The sequence below is a fragment of the Juglans microcarpa x Juglans regia genome, chromosome 6S, assembly GCF_004785595.1.
Source record: "Juglans microcarpa x Juglans regia isolate MS1-56 chromosome 6S, Jm3101_v1.0, whole genome shotgun sequence".
Taxonomy (NCBI): Eukaryota; Viridiplantae; Streptophyta; class Magnoliopsida; order Fagales; family Juglandaceae; genus Juglans; species Juglans microcarpa x Juglans regia.
The window spans coordinates 17881149-17902453 of record NC_054605.1 but is presented as its reverse complement, the minus strand read 5'-3'; the positions used below and the strand labels follow the sequence as shown (position 1 = coordinate 17902453).

Here is a 21305-nt window from a genome sequence, read left to right as displayed (position 1 = left end):
TCAAAGAGTTGGCTTGAAGAGTATCTCGACACATGGTTTGAGTAATTGCAGGAAACAGGTTCGTTCAATCCTGGCTCGACACGTCGCCCGAGCGAATATCACTATTTCTGAATTTATTAAGGTTTCCACCACATGGAGTATATATATTAATATGTTTTGACTTGTGACTGTACCGAGTGAATAGTAGCTATCCCATACTATTGTATTGTAATTCCTCAAGAAATAAAAATTATCTGCAGTTCTCGTGGACGTAGGCAATTTGTCGAACCACATAAATCATTGTGTCTTGTGTGATTGCTTATTTTTTTGTATTTGCTTATTTTTTATTGTCATCGTTTTTTACAACACCATGAAGGTTGCATGCATTTGCTCTCCAATTGACATGCATGAAGGCCGTGATATACCCTGAATTTGTTCTCTAAAGTGGATTTGAACTCTTTCTACGTTAATTTAAAAAGAGATAGACATAATGCGTTAATCTTACAGTATAAAATAGTATTTATAGAGAAATGCTGATATTAGATGTCACGAGATCGATCCACGTACTATGTTTCTCTCTCTCTCTGCAAATTTTAAAAAATGTTCAGGTAAGAATAATTGTGGGGAATTCTAATTGGAAGCTTCACTCAGTCCTATTTTCAATACTTTTAACATCGTCCATGAGCCTCTATTGACATTTGACATGAGTAACCAGAGGGCTACGAAGATCTTTCAATCTCATCTTGACGCCCAATAAGAAAACTCTTTCTTCCACGTTAATCATGTTCATTTTCCACGAAGATCACTAAATTATAATTAATGTATGCTAACTCCTTGGTTCCCTATAATTATATATTGAAATCAAGCAATCGGCCAACTCCATTAACCTAAAACAGCTAATTAATTTACTTTTACAAATCCAGCGAAAAGGCTGAAAAGGAATCGCTTAATCAGGTGCTAAGCCATGTTGGAGTCGGAGAAATTCAAGAACATGCAGAACAGGAAATGCTATGCATATATCATAGCTGGGGTCGTGTTCCAGACCATAATCATTCTGGTTTTCGCATTGACAGTGATGCGCATCAAAACTCCTAGCGTTAGGCTAAGATCCGTGACGGTGCAGAACCTCACCTATAATGCACCAAACTCTCCGGCCTTCTTCACCGTGACTTTGAATGCTGAAATTGCAGTGAAGAACAAGAATTTCGGGCATTTCAGGTTTGACAAAAGCACCGCTAACGTAACTTTTGCGAATGTGGTTGTGGGTGATGGAGATATTATCAAGGGACGTGCCAAAGCTAGGAAGACGAAGAGGATGAACGTTAGGATCGATGTTAGCTCGAATGGGGTCGTCACAGATGGTGCAGATCAGTTGAACAATGAGCTGAATTCCGGGAATTTGACATTGACATGCCTTGCGAGATTGAGAGGCAAGGTGACGCTGATGAAGATGATGAAGAAGCGCAAGACTGCGGATATGAACTGCACCATGACCGTTGATTTGAAAAGCCAGGCTGTTCATGTTTTAGATTGTGAATAACATGTTTTGGCGCTAGCTAGCTTGAAATATTTATTGTAAGACAAACTTGCTACTTTTCGAGGAGGAAGGACGTTCTAGTGTATGTTGAACTTGTTATGGTTATTATCGTTACTATTTTCTTAGTCTTTGCAAGCCTTGATCTCCACTTTATCCTTTCCCCCCTCCCTTATAAATTTCTCTGATCTATGCATGGGTGGCTCTTCGGTTTGTAATTAGATATATAGCTGGTTATATAATTATATGCATAGATAACCTATGGTTTTGGCCGCCATTTACTTATAATTCATGCATCGGTAATTAAATCCATAAAGCTAGACATGAACTCGCTTCTATCAAATTTCATATCTGCCTTGATAAATAATTTAGAAAATAAAAAGGAAAATGATAGTATGACTCCCAAATATGCCCACCAAATGTGCCCATACTCATATATATATATATATATATATATATATATATTCTTAATGATACAAAAGTGACTATTAGTTAATTTGTATTATTTAAAAAAAAAATTTGCATTGTCCAAATAAAATCAATTGATTTCCTATCTGCCTTGATAAATAATTTAAAAAATAAAAAATCCATTGAAAATTTTTTTATTAAAAAAACGCTTGATGGGAGAATATGGAGGATTTGTTTGGGAATACAACTCTTTTAAGATATTTTTAGACTACTTTATTACTATTCACAAACTATTTACTATTAATTTCACTATTATTCTCAACATGACTATTATTTATGAAAAATGATACTCTCACCACTAGTTTTTACCGTTGGAATTTTTTATTTTTATTTTTATTTTTTCTTTTTACTTAATGATTAAGAAAGTATTTTTTAATAATATTGTATTTTTTTAATTTTTTAAAAATATTTAAAAATGTTAAAAAATATATATAAAAAAAATACCAATTATACCTAACAGTAGCTCCCAACGGAGCGGTATTATTTATAGATTATCTAAGATATTCTAGTATCCAAAAGGAGCGTGAACCCTAACCATGCAACCTCTTGGCCTGGCATGGCTGATCAGAATTATTGTAGGGAGCATGCATGCTTGTTGTGGAAGGTTGCCTGTTGAGGAAGTACTATACTGCATGCTAAAGGGCGTAGACAAGAAAACCTTGATCTGCTTTGGGGGAAAAAAAGAAAGAAAGGAAGAGATCAAAACCGATCGTCTGCTTGCAGCTAAAAAATCAAATCAATCATGTCTGTTACTTATATAGCCCGCTAGCTAGCATCTTCCATCGGTTTCTATGGGTACGTATCAGCCTGAGAAAATATTCATGTTACGATCTTATAATTAAACATTGATAAATTATGAGTAGTGGTGCCTCTAAAAAAGTGCCATTAATTGGGTACGTAGGTAGTTCCCAACAGGCGCATGCAGTGGAATATAATTTTGATCTTAAATATTATGAATTAACCAATTAATAAATATCAATAATATTCTACATACGGCTTTTGAAACAATTTTACACATCTTTGTCGGGTGAGAATTCTTATGGCTCTTTTTTTATTTTTTATTTTTGTGGTAAGCATGGCTCAATTAATTATGAGAAGGAATTTTTTTTACTGCATTTATGAATTATATATATGATGATCTGATCCCTCCGACGTTACGTCAATAAGATCGATCCTTTTCAAAATCCTACCTGTTTAATGTAACATCAAATATTAGTGTACAGCTTTTCCCAAGAAAAGGTACAACTTATTCAAATTATACTTGTTGGGGTATATGTGGAGACTAGTTTGGAGCTGAAAAAGTATTTGCTAAAAGTTGGCTCGATAGTTGGCTCGAGCCAAGTTCGCTCGACATCGCTCGACAGACTGCTCGAGCGAAGGCAAGTCAGAGAAGTTCGCTCGAATCTCACTCGACACTCCACTCAAGCTAGACACAAACCCTAGTGTTCGCTTGACACTCCGCTCGAGCCAATGTTCATTTGGCTGTTCGCTCGAGTCGCGCTCGACACTCCGCTCGAGCGAAGTACGCAGATTTTATTAGACTTGTGTTGTACAGCCTTAAGCATATTTAGAGAGAGAACAATTGTCTAGTGAGTGCATATTGTGTGAGAGAGCAAAAAGCCCTAGAGAGTGTGAGTTGAGATTGAGTGATTGTAATCTCCTCTAGTTAATAAGATTTCTGCAGCTCCTGTGGACGTAGGCAATTTGCCGAACCACGTAAATACTGTGTTGTGTTCTTGATTGTGTTGCTTTTACTTTATTTGTCATCGTTGGTGTGTGTACTTTGCATAGTATTTCACAACAACTGGTATCAGAGCCAGGTTGGATCTGAAAGAGAATGATGGCTGGAGATAAAGTAAACGCACCCGGGATCGAGAAGTTTGACGGCACTGATTTTGAGTACTAGAAGATGCAGATTGAGGATTATCTCTATGGGAAGAGACTCCACCTTCCACTGTTGGGAAACAAGCCAGAGAGCATGGCTGATGCTAAGTGGACCCTGTTAGATCGACAGGTTCTAGGTCTTGCTCGGCTGACTTTGTCAAGAACAGTGGCATACAATGTCAGTAAGGAGAGAACCACGGTGGAACTCATGGCGACTTTGTCAGGAATGTATGAAAAGCCGTCTGCGAACAATAAGGTGCACTTGATGAAGAAATTGTTCAATCTGAAGATGTCTGAAGGTATGTCTGTAGCCCAACACTTGAATGAATTCAATACGATCACAAATCAACTGTCATATGTAGAGATTGAGTTTGATGATGAGATCAGAGCATTGATTCTGTTGGCATCGTTGCCAAATAGTTGGGAGGCCTTGAGGATGGCTGTGAGTAGTTCAGCCGGCAAGGTAAAACTGAACTACGATGACATACGTGACATGGTGCTTGCTGAAGAGGTACGTAGGAGAGACATGGGTGAGTCTTCGGGTTCAGAATCTGCCCTGATTGTTGACAATAGAGGTAGAGGACATGGCAGATCCAGTTCCAAGAGCAGGGGAAATAGCAAGATGAGATCTGAGCAGCAGATCACGTGCTGGAGTTGTGGCAAGCCAGGCCACATCAAGAGAAACTGCAGGAATCAAGAAAGTTCTGATAATGATGCTGTGAATGTAGTGGCAGAAGAAATTCACGATGCCTTACTTCTTACAGTGCACAGTCCGATTGATGATTGGGTGTTAGATTCAGGGTCTTCGTTCCATAGCACTTCACATCGAGAAATCATGCAGAATTATGTTGCTGGTGATTTTGGCAAGATGTATGCGGCTCATGGAGAGGCATTGGATGTAGTGGGAGTGGGTGATGTGCATATCACACTTCCAAACAGGAGCGTGTGGACTTTACAACAAGTCAGACATGTTCCAAATCTGAAGAAAAACCTGATCTCTGTGGGACTATTTGATGACAACGGTTTTGCAGTAGCGTTCTCTAGAGGAGCTTGGAAGATCACTAAGGGTGCGCTGGTCTTAGCGCATGGTAAGAGATCTAATTCTTTGTATTTGACATCGGGATCCAGTGATGTGCAGGGAAATACAAGAGTGCAAAAAGGCAGGCTTGATCGTGCAAAACATGTGAGGAAGCCAAAGGGAGTCAGCTTTGTCGTTCCTCATGAAAGTCTGAGAAAGTTGGCTAAGGTTGGCAAGATCGGTTCGAGACCGGATACTCCTGGTGCAGTGGGAGTTGTGAGTCGCCCTAAGGGTGATGTATGTGGAAGACTGAAGTTGGGCTTGACTTCAGGGCATTTTCTAGCTTGAAGACGGGAGCTGTGAGCTGCAGAGATGATAGGGCTTGGCTGGAAACAATGGCTGGCATGTGGAGACCCAGTCTCCAAGTGGGAGATTGTTGGGGTATATGTGGAGACTGGTTTGGAGCTGAAAAAGTGTTTGCTGAAAGTTGGCTCGAGCCAAGTTCGCTCGACATCGCTCGACAGACTGCTCGAGTGAAGGCAAGTTAGAGAGGTTCGCTCGACATCGCTCGACAGACTGCTCGAGCGAAGACAAGTCAGAGAGGTTCGCTCGAGTCTCGCTCGACACTTCGCTCAAGCTAGACACAAACCCTAGTGTTTGCTTGACACTCCGCTCGAGCCAATGTTCATTTGGCTGTTCGCTCGAGTCGCGCTCGACACTCCGCTCGAGCGAAGTACGCAGATTTTGCCAGATTAGGGTTTCCAGTGCCACTCACTATATATATGTCATATTAGACTTGTGTTGTACGGCCTTAAGCATATTTAGATAGAGAACAATTGTCTAGTGAGTGCATATTGTGTGAGAGAGCAAAAAGTCCTAGAGAGTGTGAGTTGAGATTGAGTGATTGTAATCTCCTCTGGTAATAAGATTTATGCAGCTCCTGTGGATGTAGGCAATTTGTCGAACCATGTAAATACTATGTCGTGTTCTTGATTGTGTTGCTTTTACTTTATTTGTCATCGTTGGTGTGTGTACTTTGTATAGTATTTCACAACAATACTCTTATATATATATATATAAGCATTAAAATTATAATCTTAATATATAGGTTTAAAATAATATAGAAATAAAAATGTCTGAAAAAGAAAAAGAAAAAAAGAAATAATTGCTTGGCCACGGTGCAGTTTACATTGGTTGAGAAGAGAGCATTATATTTAGTGGAATGATAGACGTTTGATGTATAGAATTATATATATATATATATATATATATATATCTCTTCTATTATATAAGTGGCTATTTAACGCCACCTAACGGAAAACCTTGTTTTCCGTCAGTTCTCTGTTAAAGTCACCTTTTTGGGTTTGTAATTTTGGCAAATAAGAGTTATTTTCTGCAGATCTCAGTCCCAAACCTAAAAAGGAAAACGCAAGTCACCTTTTTTCTTATCCTTATCCTGTTGGCTTTGCAGTTTTGGCAGATAATAGTTATTTTGAGTTTACTAATTTTCACCTTTTTTTTTTGCAAATCCCAGTCCCAAACCAGAAAAAGAAAACGATTGAAACACTACAGCAAGTCACCTTTTTCTTATCCTGTTGGCTTTGCAGTTTTGGCAGATAACAGTTATTTTGAGTTTATTATTTTTCACCTTTTAAGTTTTGACAGTTATGTTTAGCCACTTTTTTGCTATATTATTTTCTGTAGATCCCAGTCCCAAACCAGAAAAAAAAAACGATTGAAACACTTGAAAAGAAACTTGAAACTTGAATCACATCTTCTGACTTCTTATAAAGAAACTTAAAGCAGTGTATACCAAACACTAAACTAAGATTGGATATTTCTCAGATTTCTTCAACAAAACAAAAAACAAGGAAATGCAATCCAAGTTTAGCAGCTAAGCTAATAGATGTTATAAATGTAATATGAAATGAAAATGTTATAAATGTTTATGTCACTTATCAGTAACAGCAAGCCTATCTATGTCATAAAACGGTCTCAGACTCTGTCATCACAGCAAAATCACATCCATCAATTTGGTTGAATTAGTGCAAAACTCACGGATAAAAATAAAATCGTCCTCAATGAAGAAGGAATATCAGTGCATGTTTAGTCAGTTTTGCAGTTTCATTAGATTATTTTGGGTTTATTATTTTTCTACTTTTAAGTTTTGACAGTTATGTCAGTTCCTCTTTAGTTGTATACTTTTTCTTAAGGTTTATTATTTTTATGTTTTATATTTTGCCAGATGTTCAGTACAACATTCTTATGTTTTCTGTCTACTTTTTATGCTCTGCAGGTTGAAACAGTCCTGCTCTGCAGGTTGAATCAATGTGGTATACTTTTTCTTAAGGTTTATTATTTTTATGCTTTATATTTTGCCAGATGTTCAGTACAACATTTTTATGTTTTCTGTCTACTTTTTATGCTCTGCAGGTTGAAGCAGTCCTGCTCTGCAGGTTGAATCAATGTGGCAAATAGGCAATTGTGCTGTTTAAAGACAAAACTCACGGATAAAAAAAAAAATTACATCCTCACTGAAGAACAGGGAATAAGAAGGAATAAGAAAGAAGCAATAAAAAAAACAGAAAATAAAAGAAAAATAAAAATCATGTCAGGAAGATTTTTAAGTACAATACATCTAAGTGGATAAAAAAAAAACTGTACAAAAAAAAAAATCGTACCCCTCACTAGACACAAAAAAACACATGCATGGGAGGAGAGGGGACACTGCAGTTTATAAACATAATGTGTTTTGAGAGACCAAACCTAACCAAACCAATCCACGTCTATGCAGCCTTTCTTCCAACTAAACAAATTCTGCTCTTTGCTCCTCATGCAACTTCACTTCCAAGTAAACAAATTCTTGTCTTTGCTAAGGATCAAACAAATTGTTATAGGTGAATAAGCAAATTCAGTGTTCATCTTTTACTGGTTGGGTGTTGATCTTGAGCAAAAGTCCTATTCTTTCTATTTTTTACTTTTGCTGGTTTTTTTATGTTTACTGATGGTTTTTACTGGTGATTTGTTTTCAGCTGATTTCTCAGTTCTGTAAGGTGTTCTTGGGTGTGGATCAACTGAACTTGCTGTGAGTGCATGATTATTTAGTGTAATATTTTCTGATGGTTGTTTAGTATAGTGCTTTCTAACTTATTATTATTTTTTTTTATTCATTGATTATTGCTTAGTATTGCCTTTGAGTTATTTTTAGTGGTTTGTTTTCAGAACTTGTTAGTTGATAACTTTCAGATCTGCTGATTTTTACAGCTTCTTTTCTGGCTTGTTTTCAGGTTCTTCTAAAGTGTTCTCAGCCTGAGATTTAAAAAGCTGGAACTTTCTGTTGTTTAATCACTATGAGTGCATGATTGTTTAGTGTAATATTTTCTGATAGTTGTTTAGTATAGTGCTTTATGACTTACTTTTTTTTTCCCCTTTTTATTCATTGATTATTGCTTAATATTATCTGTGAGTTATTTTTAGTGATTTGTTTTCAGATTTTGGAAGTGTGTTGTTGCTATCTTTCTAGGTGCTGAATGTGAAATAAGAGGGGAAAAAATGAAGTTTTAAACTAACTTAAACTTAGTCATCTAGCAAATGAAATTTAAGCCAAAGTTCATGCCTTACATAGTGAAGATATAAGCTGAAAATGAAGCAAAAATTGCTGCAGCACAAGTAGCAAACATCATTGAGATGGGTTTAAATTGCAGCAGCACAAGTAGTACTTTGGACTCTAACAGGTTGGTTTAAACCTGTTACTTTCGGACTAAAAAGTAAAATTTGACTTCTAGGTTTTTTCGACTTCTAATCAGGGGGCTCAAATTAAAACTTTATATTAAAGTTAGTTGAAACAATAAAAATTAAACATTCCAGATAATCTGTCCTTTCTTTTCCTCCATTTTTATCCACCTTTGCAGGAAACCAAACAAAGAAAGCAACCATTTAACATAAAATCAAAACATAATACCTTGTTTAAATTTTATATCAAAATTGTAATTTTATTATAATTATTGTATTATTATTACATGGACAGTAACAAATATAATATAAGATATCATTTATTTCATAATTTTACCAATCCAACTAAATAAGATAATGAAAATCATGTCTTCTCTTTTAATTCTCAACTATTAAATTTAAATCCAAATAATGATACACTTAAGTCTTTTACAACTCATTCTCAAACAATCAATAAAATTGTTTCATTCCATTAAAAGTAAATTTTAGTAGTATAAAATTACTCTACATGAAATCGGATCAAAGCAACCAGTGCAATACACACAATATTCACCCAACAACCAGCAGAAATATATTACAGATGAATGTTAATTTCCCAAAATCAAGTTTCCAACAAACTTTCCATAAGAAAGCAACAAGTGCAATACATACAAAGGGAAAGCAATCAAAGCAACCAGTACAATACACACAATATTCACCCAACAACCAGCAGAAATATATTACAGATGAACGTTGTTTCGGATCTGTTGGTTTTTTTCTCGTTTGTAAATCTCCACATATTTGAGATTTGAAATTTGAAAGTAATTTTAACAACACAAGCCTAAACACAAAACCTAATAACACAAACAGAACCACAAAAATCCTAACTTTCGGATTCAAAAACCCTAATTAAACAATTACATAATATCATCAAGCAGATTTGAGATTTCAAAGTAATTTTAAAAAGACAAAAAAACTTACAATGGGGAATCGAAGACAGAGAGTGAGGTGAGGCCGACGGTCCTTGAGTGGTATCACTGGTAGGCTGCGGCTAGGTTGTGTGCGACGGAGAGTGGAAAGCAGAGAGAGGACGTGGTGGTGGGAGAAACAGAGAGACTCGGAAACGAGGGTGGATGAGTTCGGCGAGATGGGTATGGCGGCGCATGGTTCAGCAAGAAGAAGAAGAAGAAGAAGAAGAAGAAGAAAGAAGAAGAAGAAAGAAGAAAGAGGAAGAAGAAGAGATGGGAGAAGGGAGGGGAGGGTTCGTGCGGCGCATCAGAGAGCCGAAGAAAAAGATAATTAGGGTTTTAGCAGCAAGAAGAAGAAGAAGAAGAAGAAGAAGAAATGGGAGAGGGGGGACGGGTTCGTGCGGCGCGCGATAGGATAGAATCACAAAATTATGAAACCCTTAGGATTTCATTTCAGGAATGCCAAAACGGCGCCGTCCGAAGGGCTAGCCTTTTCTCTTATACGGGCTGGGCCCGAAACCCACAAAACTTAACTAAAATAAATCACCATAAAATCACTATAAAAAGCCCACTCTCAAACAAATAAATCACTTATATGGGCTTCATTTTTTCTTTTTTCTTTTTTTTTTTCCTTTAGATCTGAAAAATACATAAGTGTTAGAAAAAATTTCCAACCTAACTATAAAATGTTAAATAGTTATTCATTACTGTATTTAAATGTTATTGTTGTTATTTAAAATGTTATTCATGTTATTTTACTATTTTACAATAGTAAAATAAAATAATGAAATATTATTAGAAAATTAAAATTTATATCATATATTATTGTGACAGAGGAAGCTCAATCTGAAGAACAAAAATAATATATACGAAAACACATTAATACAAAAATAATATATAAGAAAACACATTAATACAAAATACACAACAATTTTTGCAATAGTAAAATAAAATAATGAATACAATCATAATAATAATAATAAATTGAAATTAAAGAGACAATAATAGTATAAAATATTATTCGAAATTGAAGTTTATCTAATATATTATTGTGACACATACGGCCCAATCTGGAAAAAAACACCTTAATACAAAATACACAATAATTTTGACAATAGTAAAATAAAATAATGAAAATGCTCATAATAATAATAATAATAAAAAAGCGCACTCACAAACAAATAAATCGCTATAAATCACTTATACGGGCTTCCTTTTTTTTTACTTTAGATCTGAAAAATACATAAGTGTTAGAAATAATTTCCAACCTAACTATTTAAAATGTTAAATAGTTATTCATTACTCTATTTAAATGTTATTGTTGTTATTTTAAATGTTATTCATGTTATTTTACTAATAAAATAATGAAATATTATTAGAAAATTGAAGTTTATATCATATATTAATGTGACACATGAAGCTCAATCTGAAAAATAAAAATAATATATAAGAAAACACATTAATACAAAAATAATATATAAGAAAAAACATTAATACAAAAATAATATATAAGAAAACACATTAATATAAAATACACAACAACTTTTACAATAGTAAAATAAAATAATGAATACAATCATAATAATAATAAAAAATTGAAATTAAAGAGAAAATAATAATATAAAATATTATTAGAAATTGAAGTTTATCTAATATATTATTGTGACACACACGGCCCAATCCGAAAAAAACACCTTAATATAAAATACACAATAATTTTGACAATAGTAAAATAAAATAATGAAGACGCTCGTAATAATAATAACAATAAATTGAAATTAAAGAGCAAATAATAATATAAAATATTATTAAAAATTTGAAATTTATCTAATATATTATTGTGACAAAACAGGAGAAGTGTATAAATAATTCTCATATCCTCATTAGGTTTGGGATTAATGAGAAAGTTTTGAATAAAATACTATAAACAAGTTTTAAAAATTGTTTAAAATTTTTTGCATCATTCCAAAATATTTGAAAATGATATATTTGAACAGTCTTTTTGTGCTTATAATAGTGTGTATGTGTACAATACAATCAAAATTTACAATGTATTTTGTGTCTAGACAGGAATTATCGTCGTTGTCAAGAGATCTAAATATATAAAAGACTCTCTACTATTCGTTACAAGAGATGTAAGTGCCTTTTTATATAATATATATATTTCTTGTTTTGCTAGACCTTACTTGTACTTTTTAGTAGGTACTTACTAATAGCAAATTAATTGTTTATAGCATTTAAAATGCGACATGAAGGTATGCATTTCGCATTAAGTAGTTATTAATTATTCATTTAGTCTTCGTTGTGTGGAACAGTATCCAACCTTTCGAAGAATTGTTTGCTTCATTAACATAATGAGAAGTGGTAAGATTGTGTTAATGAATTATGTAACATTTATTTTTAAATAGTAATATTAATTTTGTAAAAGTTAAGCTTGAAAACTCTTTTTTGAAGATCATGGAAAACAACCAGCAAAGAAAATCCCGTATAAAGATTTACCAGAAGAGAAAAAGGAAGAAGTCCGTAGAAAACAAAGAGAAAGATATGCTAAAAAAAAAGCGTTTAGAAGCAATTCCATCCAGTTAAAAGATTCAACTTTATTTGGGGATGATGAAATGACTACGTCAATTGATGAACCTTCAAATAATGATGTCCAACATATAAACAGCATTCAGGACTTCGCTGTTCTACAGAAGGTGTCAAAGAGACAACGAATTTTTCGCGCTAATGTTGACATCAATGAATTGACTTCATCTCATGAAGTATGTGTTCCTCCTGGTGTTAATGTCTGTATGGTTGGTTCAGAGGCAACTTCATCATTAAACAATGTGACGAATCGTTCTGATTGTCCGAGTGATTCTATGGATTCTCTGATATGCAAATCGGGAAACACATATATAGATGAAACAACCGTCTCTAATCAGCTTTTAATTCAACAGGTTTTCCTGAAAATATTTTTTTTATCTTTCTTATTCAAGCAGCCTTATATTCTTTTTCATTGAAATTTAAAAACATCCTATTCAAATAGGCTCCATATGTTATTCGAGAAGAGTCAAGCTTTGAAACAAGTATACCGCCACCGTGTAGGGGTAAGAAACAAGTATAATTATATTATTCGTTCTTCTGATTCTTTTGTCAACTCTTGTCACTCTCCCAATATTGTCCTTAGTCAAATCATTCAAAGAATTCGATGGATTTACGCCTATTGTCTTGTGTTCATTTTATTACTGAATAGGTGGGGGGCATCGCCACTCTGTTGGACTTCGACAGTTATTACAAGTCGTGCCATATGAAGCATATTCTTTGCCATATGTCCCTTGTTGCAGACATTGTAAAGCAAAACGATTCTATCACAAGACAAACGGATTTTGTTGTGCTGATGGGACAATTTCTTTGGTCGCAAATGATGTCCCTGATCAGCTTTATGATCTTTTTACCTCCAACACAGATGAAGCCGTGCATTTTAAAACCTATGTTCGAACTTATAATAACAAGTTTGCATTTACATCTTTTGGAGTTAAATTCGATAGAAATCTTTGCAGACGGAATAGAGGGATTTATACATTCCGAACTCAGGGACAAATCTATCATTATATCAATGATTTAGTGTCTTTAAATGGCCGTCCTTCTTATCTCCAACTGTATTTCTATGATACTGAGCATGAATTGGAAAATCGCATTTCTGATTCTGGCAGAATGAATCCATCAATTATAGCTCAACTCATCGATATTCTTTGCATCAATCCATACTCTGTGTTTTTCCGGTCTCTTGGTGATTTGCCAAATTTGGAGAATCAAGTAATCCATATAAGATCAGATGCTGGCCTAGATCAGTGTGTATTCAATGCCCCGACATCTTCACAAGTTGCAGCAATATGGGTTGAAAATGAAGATGCAGATCAGTTGGAAGGACGGGACATTTGTGTCTTCAATCATTCTGGTGGAAGTCATATAATTCAGTACTATTTTGGCTGCTATGATCTACTTCAGTATCCGCTGTTATTTCCTTTTGGGGATACTGGTTGGCATCAAGGCATTCGAAAGGTCAATAGAGGAAGCATATTAATACGTGATCAAACAACCCAATCAATATCAGCAGAAGAGTTGCTTAGAAGAGAACAACGAGGTGAGAGTGTAAATTTAATCTTCCCATTTTGTACTTAGTTTGTAGATATCCAATTTTATAATGTTTCGTTCTTCTTCAACTTTTGTAGCATCAAACAGAAAAATGAAGGATCCCATTGTTTCATGTCGTGAATATTATTCCTACAAATTGCAAATCAGAGAGAATGTCAGATCAATTTTATTACTATCTGGTCGTCTATTGCAGCAATTTGTTGTTAATATGTATGTTAAGATCAAGACAGCAAGATTAGATTATTTTCGTACCAAACAACAACATATTCGATCTGAGTTATATCAAGGTATTGTTGATACCATAACACTTGGGGAAACTAATGCTTCGAATGTTGGAAAACGAATCATTCTGCCTTCGTCGTTTATTGGAGGTCCAAGAGACATGCGAAAACGATATATGGAAGCAATGGCTTTAGTTCAGCGTTATGGTAAGCCAGACATTTTTTTAACAATGACATGCAATCCAAATTGGCAAGAAATTTCAAATGAATTACGCCTCCATGAGGAGAGTCAAAATCGGCCTGATTTGGTTGCTCGGGTGTTTCGTGCAAAATTAGAAGAATTAAAGGATCGTTTATTCAAACGACAGATATTTGGAAAAGTTTCAGCATATGTTTATGTTATTGAGCATAAAAAAAGAGGGCTTCCACATGCTCACTTTTTAATCATATTACAGAGGGATTGGAAACTCTATGCACCTGAATCTTTTGATGAGATTGTGTCGGCAGAAATACCTGATAAAAATACGAATTTACACTTACATAATGCTATTGTCAAGCATATGATACATGAACCATGTGGGGTGTTGAATCCAACAAATGTTTGCATGAAAAAAAATGGTTATTGCAAAAACCATTATCCAAAAAATAATTTTGCATCACGTACAACTGTTGGAAATGACTGCTTTCCAATATATAGGCGTTCTGACAATGGAATAACTGTCAACGTGAGAGGTCATAATTTGGATAATCGTTGGGTTGTTCCATATAATCCGTATTTGCTTGCAACATTTGACTGTCACATTAATGTCGAGATTTGTTTTACGGTAAAAGCAGTCAAATATCTATATAAGTACATTTACAAAGGGCATGATCGTGTTGCTTTCAATTTGGTTTCTGAACAAAATAATCTACAAATTGATGAAATCCAACAATTCCAATCGGCTCGATGGATTGCTCCGCCTGAAGCTATATGGAGAATATATGGCTTCATTGTTAATGAAATGTATCCAGCAGTGTATAGCTTACATTTACATCTTGAGGATCAACACCAAGTAACTTTTCGAGCAAATGAAGACTTAGTCAATGTTCTCAACTCTGATCGGTCTGCAAAATCGATGTTAACAGAATTCTTTGCATTAAACCGAGTGGACGAGTATGCCAGGACGTTGTTGTATAAAGAATTTCCAGAATTCTATGTTTGGAACCAACAATACAAAGAGTGGACTTGTCGAAAAAATAAAACTGTTATAGGTCGAATTATTACAGCAAATCTATTTGAAGGTGAGAGGTATTATCTACGGATATTACTAAATCATGTAAGAGGACCTTTGTCATTTGAAGATCTTAGGACAGTTGATGGTGTTGTGGCTCCAACATTTCGTGAAGCAGCGACTATGCGTGGTTTGCTACAGAGAGACAGTGGCTTAGAAGATTGTTTACATGAAGCAGCTCTATATCAAATACCATCCAGTTTGAGGCGGCTTTTCGCAACTATATTGGTTTATTGCAATCCAACCAATCCGAGAGAGCTTTGGGAACGTTTTGAGCAAGATATGTCGGTTGATTTTAGGTCAACTGAAGATTCTATGTTCAATATAAGAATGCAAGTTTTGCGCTCAATCTCTTTTACACTTGAATCAATGGGAAAAGACATTAATTCATTCCATCTTCTTGATGACAATATTTGTTTCGATGAAGACCAATTCGAATCTAGAGAAATTGATGATGAATTGGCTGTTGAAATTCCAGAAGAAGATATTGCTGCATTAGAATCCCTTAATAGTGAACAACGACATGTTTATAATGAAGTTTTGGGAAAGGTTTTTTCAAATAGAGCTGCTACATTCTTCGTTGATGGCCCTGATGGGACAGAAAAGACATTCTTGTACAAGGCACTTCTCGCAGCAGTGAGATCAAGAAAATTAGTGGCCCTTGCAACTGCTTCATCTGGTGTTGCTGCATCTATCCTTCCTGGAGGTCGAACAGCACACTCACGCTTTAAGATTCCATTGGATACTGACGAACATAGCATGTGTTGTGTCAGTAAACAAAGTGCCATTGCAAAGCTATTGCGTGTAACAAAGTTAATTATATGGGATGAGGCCCCTATGTCAAGAAAACAACACATCGAAGCATTAGATAAAATGCTACGAGACATTAATGATTCAGAGTTAACATTCGGTGGAAAAGTTATCGTTTTTTGTGGAGATTTTCGTCAGGTTTTACCTGTGGTTCGTAAAGGAACAAGACAAGAACAAATCGACGCCAGTTTGGTTTCTTCCTATTTGTGGCCTACATTCATCAAGTTTCATTTAACTCAAAATATGCGAGCAAGATTGGATCCAATTTTTTCAGAATATGTCTTAGAATTAGGCAACGGAATGCCACCAATCACAGTTGATGAAACTATAAAGATTCCTGATGGCATGCTTGTTTCGTATGAAGATGACTGCACTTCTTTGGATCATTTAATAGATGCCGTTTTTCATGATATTCATGAATATTCAATAAATATTTCAGCTATGATGAATCGGGCCATATTAACACCAGAAAAAGTTATGTTGATGAAATAAATGCATCGCTAATTCATAGATTTCTTGGTGAGCTTAGGCAATATTATAGCTTTGATGAAGCAATAGATGCATCTGAACAATCAATCATGGAGGATTTTTTGAATACTCTAACCCCAAATGGACTTCCTCCTCATGAATTGTTACTGAAGATAAATTGTCCCATCATGCTGCTTAGAAACATTAATCTTTCAGAAGGACTATGCAACGGAACACGCCTAATTTGTCGAGCTTTTGATCGAAATGTCATTGATGCAGAAATCGCAGTTGGACACCATAGCGGAAAAAGAGTCTTTATTCCAAGGATCCCATTCTTACCAACTGTTGATGAAAATAGTGGTTTCCCATTCAAACGAACCCAGTTCCCTATCAGATTAAGCTTTGCAATGACTATAAATAAGTCACAAGGGCAAACGTTGGATTTTGTTGGGATATATTTACCTCAGACTGTTTTCTCACATGGTCAATTATATGTGGCTTTATCAAGGGCTAAGACTGCATCTACAGTAAAGGTTTTAATACGGCCAGTGTCGACTGAACGATCAGAAAAGAACTACACAAAAAATATTATGTATACAGAATTATTAAGATTGGGATGTTCAGATTAATATTATATGGGTAATGATTCAATTGCATAATTTGAGTTTTATATTATATTCTTGAAATATTTATTGTATTCTTTAATTTTCTTTGCAATTTCCTTTCTAAATTTAGTATTGGGTTTATCATACTTATACGTTTAATATATTTGTATATGAACAGCTTTAAAGATGAGGACGGTTTATACATCGATAAAAGATATCACTCCAAATATAAGAAATTAGAAAATAAAAATGATCGTGGCAGACAAGTCACCCAAACGAACAGGGCAACGCTCGCCAATAAAGTACCAAAACCTAACGTTGATTGATCCAGAGGTATAATATTTATTTCTATCTATCATCTTTTATTTTTTTCCATATACTAAAAACTTGTAAATGATTTTCTTATTCTTGCATCTTATTTATTAAATTTGTTTATTTGTTTTTTTACTACTGATTTGTTGGGTTTTTTTTTTGTTTCATTTTTTAAATCGTTTCATATTATATAAATGTAGATGATGTTCCGTTTATTTAGTTCTCTTCCTATAACACATTTAAAAGAATTTATTTTTTTAAAACCCAAAAACAATTTAAAATTAAACAAAATTATTATGCTCAATTATTCACAATAATTTTTTGTTCGTTTCAATTTCTTATACTGTACAGGGAAATCGAGTGCAAGCCACAATGTTTGATAAAGATATTGACTCACGAGATAATACTTTACATCTTTTCCGATCATATTACATCAGTAATGCATATGTGAAGCCGCTTGATCCAAAGTATAGAATTGAAAAATATGAATATCAATGGATCCTAAATTCTAGAACGATAATTGAGGAAGTTCCGAAAGATAAAGAACAATTGAAGCCACCGAAGTACCAACTCGTTCCATTCAACGAACTAGACACTTACAAAAATTCAATTGCAGAAATAGGTAATTGACTCTTTATTTTAGAATATTTGATTATCAATATATTAAAAATTTAAATCTTATTTCTCAGATATTTTGACTGTTGCAATCCACATCAAGCCATGTAGAGAGATAACTTCAGCGCATGGACCGACAACTATTCAGGAAATTTACGTTATTGATCAAAGGTAAAAATATTTTTTTGGGTAGGTTACTCTTTTAGAATTATGTTTCATTCTTTATTTCTTACATATTTTGTTAATTCTTTTTTTTATTCCAATTTTGTAGCTTAAACCCCATATGTTTAACTATGTGGGGTCAATTTGTTCAAGATGAATGCAAAACAATCTCAGAAATAATAAAGACAAAGCCAGTTATACTTGGAACAGGAATAAGAGTTGGTTCTTACAATGGTATTTTTAATAATTAACAATATTATATTTTTTTATATTGTATATGCTTGCATTAATTATGATCTCTATTTCCAATGAAGGATTGTCTCTTTCATTGCGTCCGAAAAGTAAATTTGTGATCAATCCTGTTCTTCCTGAAGTAACTTCATTGCAAGAGTGGTAATTATCACAAATATAAGTCATTATTTGTTTCATGCCACTTGAATATTGAAATCTCCATATTTTTATTTTTTATGTTGCATTTGTTTTTATGAATTTTAAGGGCAGTGATTAATGACTTATTACTTGAGAGTATTATTGCAAAATGGTTGACATACCCGTCAACATCTCTACCTTCTGTTGGTATTCGAGAAATTATCAAGAATTGTGATGTTGCTGAGTTCATTAAAAATTTACAACCCATGCAGGTAAAATCCTATTCTTTGTAGCAGATTGAAATATTTATGCAATCAATTCACCTAAAAAATTGTTTCTAATGTAATGTAGAAAGCAAGATTTTGGATAAAGGCGAAGATAATTGTGGTTGACTTGCGCCAGATATTTTTTTACATGTCATGTATTGGCTGCAATAAAGGAACTGGGTATGATTACAATGATACATTCCTTTGTTACCATTGTAAACATCAAAGCATTTCTCAACCACGGTATGTATCTTTCAAATTTTTTGTTTTATTTGATGATTTACGTAATAGATTTAATGTGTAGCTTTTATTGATTCTAACTTAAAATAACATTTCCATCAAATTTATAGTTCTCGAGCATATGTTGAACTCGACGATGGTACAGGAAAACTATCTGCTATTATGTTTGGTGAAGTTGTAGAACAAGCATTCGGTTGTTCGGCAGTTGAACTCATGAATCACACTGGTGATGTATGTTTTCTTATTTTCCATTAAATTTATTGTTGTGAGTAAAAAAGTTCATCTTAGAATTTTTGACATGTTTACTACATTATCTATGAGCACATTGAGTTTTATATTAATTTCTCATATATCTGTTCTTTAAATTTTTATTAATCATGGAAGCTTATTAAAAATTTTCTTTACAGGAGCATCTACCATATATTGAAAATCTTGTAGCAGAAGTTTCGCAAAAAGAATGGATGATCCAACTTTTAGCAGATCCCAATCGAATCAACCAGCAGCAACACAAGAATTTCAATGTCGTCTCTATTGATGCAGTAGAAGATGACACAAAATGATGCATCATAGTAAAAATATCAAATGACTCATATTATGAACTGATATTTTTGTTAGTTTTGTAAATATGTGTTTGATTATGTTATATTATAAACTAATATTTTATAAATATTAATGTTTTACTGAACTAGGCAAACGTGCTTTGCACGTTGTTCCAACCTAGTATATATATATATATATATATATATATATATAAATATATATGATGCTTGGTCATGTTGTGGGATACTCTTTGCTGTTTCATCGTTTGTGTGCAGCAGTCAACGACGGTGGATGCCCGAAACTTCACTTTCATGATTGTTACAAAATTCCACTCAATTTAACTTCATTAGCAATAGAGCCAGTAAATATGTATATTTCATCTCTTAAGATCGATAGAATGACATTGATTTCTAAGATAGATAGAATGATTTCTAAGGTATAGTTGTAATACAAGGTAATTTATAAGTACCATGTGATTGCTCATATTTTTTTAATATAAATGTATTCTATTCTCGAATCAGTATATAGAGCATATAATTCACATAACATAAATAATAAAATTTAGATTTTAAAATTTTTCTTCCAAATCAAATCATATAATATTAACACTTTATTAAATGTGTTATCCAGACCTGTTTATAATTTGAATTTTTCTTTCTCATACTATTTACCAACAATATATATTACCTTTAGTTTTTATTATCTCATAAATTCTCGATCAGTTGTACGATCACATGATGAATCAAGTCTCGAGTCCCCCTCTATTTTTTTTCAAGAGAAAAACTGAGATATAGGGATGTACAGAAACCGATGCCACCGGCCGCCATTGATGCGAACCAATCGGCCGCGTCAGGAACCGGCCGGAACCAATGGAGAACTGGTCGGCATGCGGTGGTAATTTGAAGAAACCGACGTTCAGCGGTTCGGTCTCGGTTTGAAGCTGGACCGGACCGCTGAACCGACCGATATAATAAAATCTTTTTTTTTTTAAAATATACCCTTATCGAAACAACGCTGTTCCACTTAAGTTTAAGTGGAACGGCGTCGTTTATATTAATAAGTATTACAACAGATAATGGAAACGACGCCGTTTGGCATTAAACCAAACAACGTCGTTTTAGTAAGGACGTAAGAAAAAAAAAAAGTTTGAAACGATGCCGTTCTACTTAAAATTAAGTGGAACGACATCGTTTCGAGATGAGTCGTCTTCTTCCCCAGCCCATTCTTCTCCCGAATCCAATCTCTGCAACTCTATCTCTCTCTCCTATGCAACTCTCTCTCTCTCTCTGTCTCTCTCTCAATCTCTCTCATTATTCTCTCAGTAGAACCGCCAGAGAATCGATGCCGACCGAGAACCGCCTCAATCGGTTTCCTCCTCCCTATCGACCGGTTACGGTCGGTGCCTCCTTTGTTTTTTCAGACGTCGGTCGGCGTCGGTTTTATCCAAAAACCACGCCGACGATGTCGGTTTTCACCCCTACCGTGATATCATGCTCTCGTCTTAAACCGGGATATATGGATCAAGTTTATTCAACGTCGGATAGAATCGAAATTTCTTTAGATATCGGAGTACTGTGCTACTCGAACAAATAGATTTAACCGAGAAAAACGACCGACAAGTACAAATGCATTATGTTATTTTATTTTATTTTATATTTCTTTCAACCGTTTTTTTATACATTTTTAAATATTTTAAAAAATATAAAAAAATATTGATTCATTAACAG

The 21305-nt window shown here is 34.2% G+C and overlaps 1 protein-coding gene across 1 annotated transcript; it reads left to right on the top strand.

Moving 5' to 3' along the window:
• Positions 1-943: 943 nt before the first annotated feature.
• LOC121236673 lies at positions 944-1519 on the top strand. The gene has a single exon (XM_041133109.1). The coding sequence runs from the start codon at positions 944-946 to the stop codon at positions 1517-1519; it is 576 nt and encodes a 191-aa protein (XP_040989043.1).
• The last annotated feature ends 19786 nt before the right edge of the window (positions 1520-21305 follow it).

Bases quoted from the DNA above. Each gene is read 5' to 3' on its own strand.
- LOC121236673 (XM_041133109.1), top strand. From the start codon at position 944: ATGTTGGAGTCGGAGAAATTCAAGAACATGCAGAACAGGAAATGCTAT.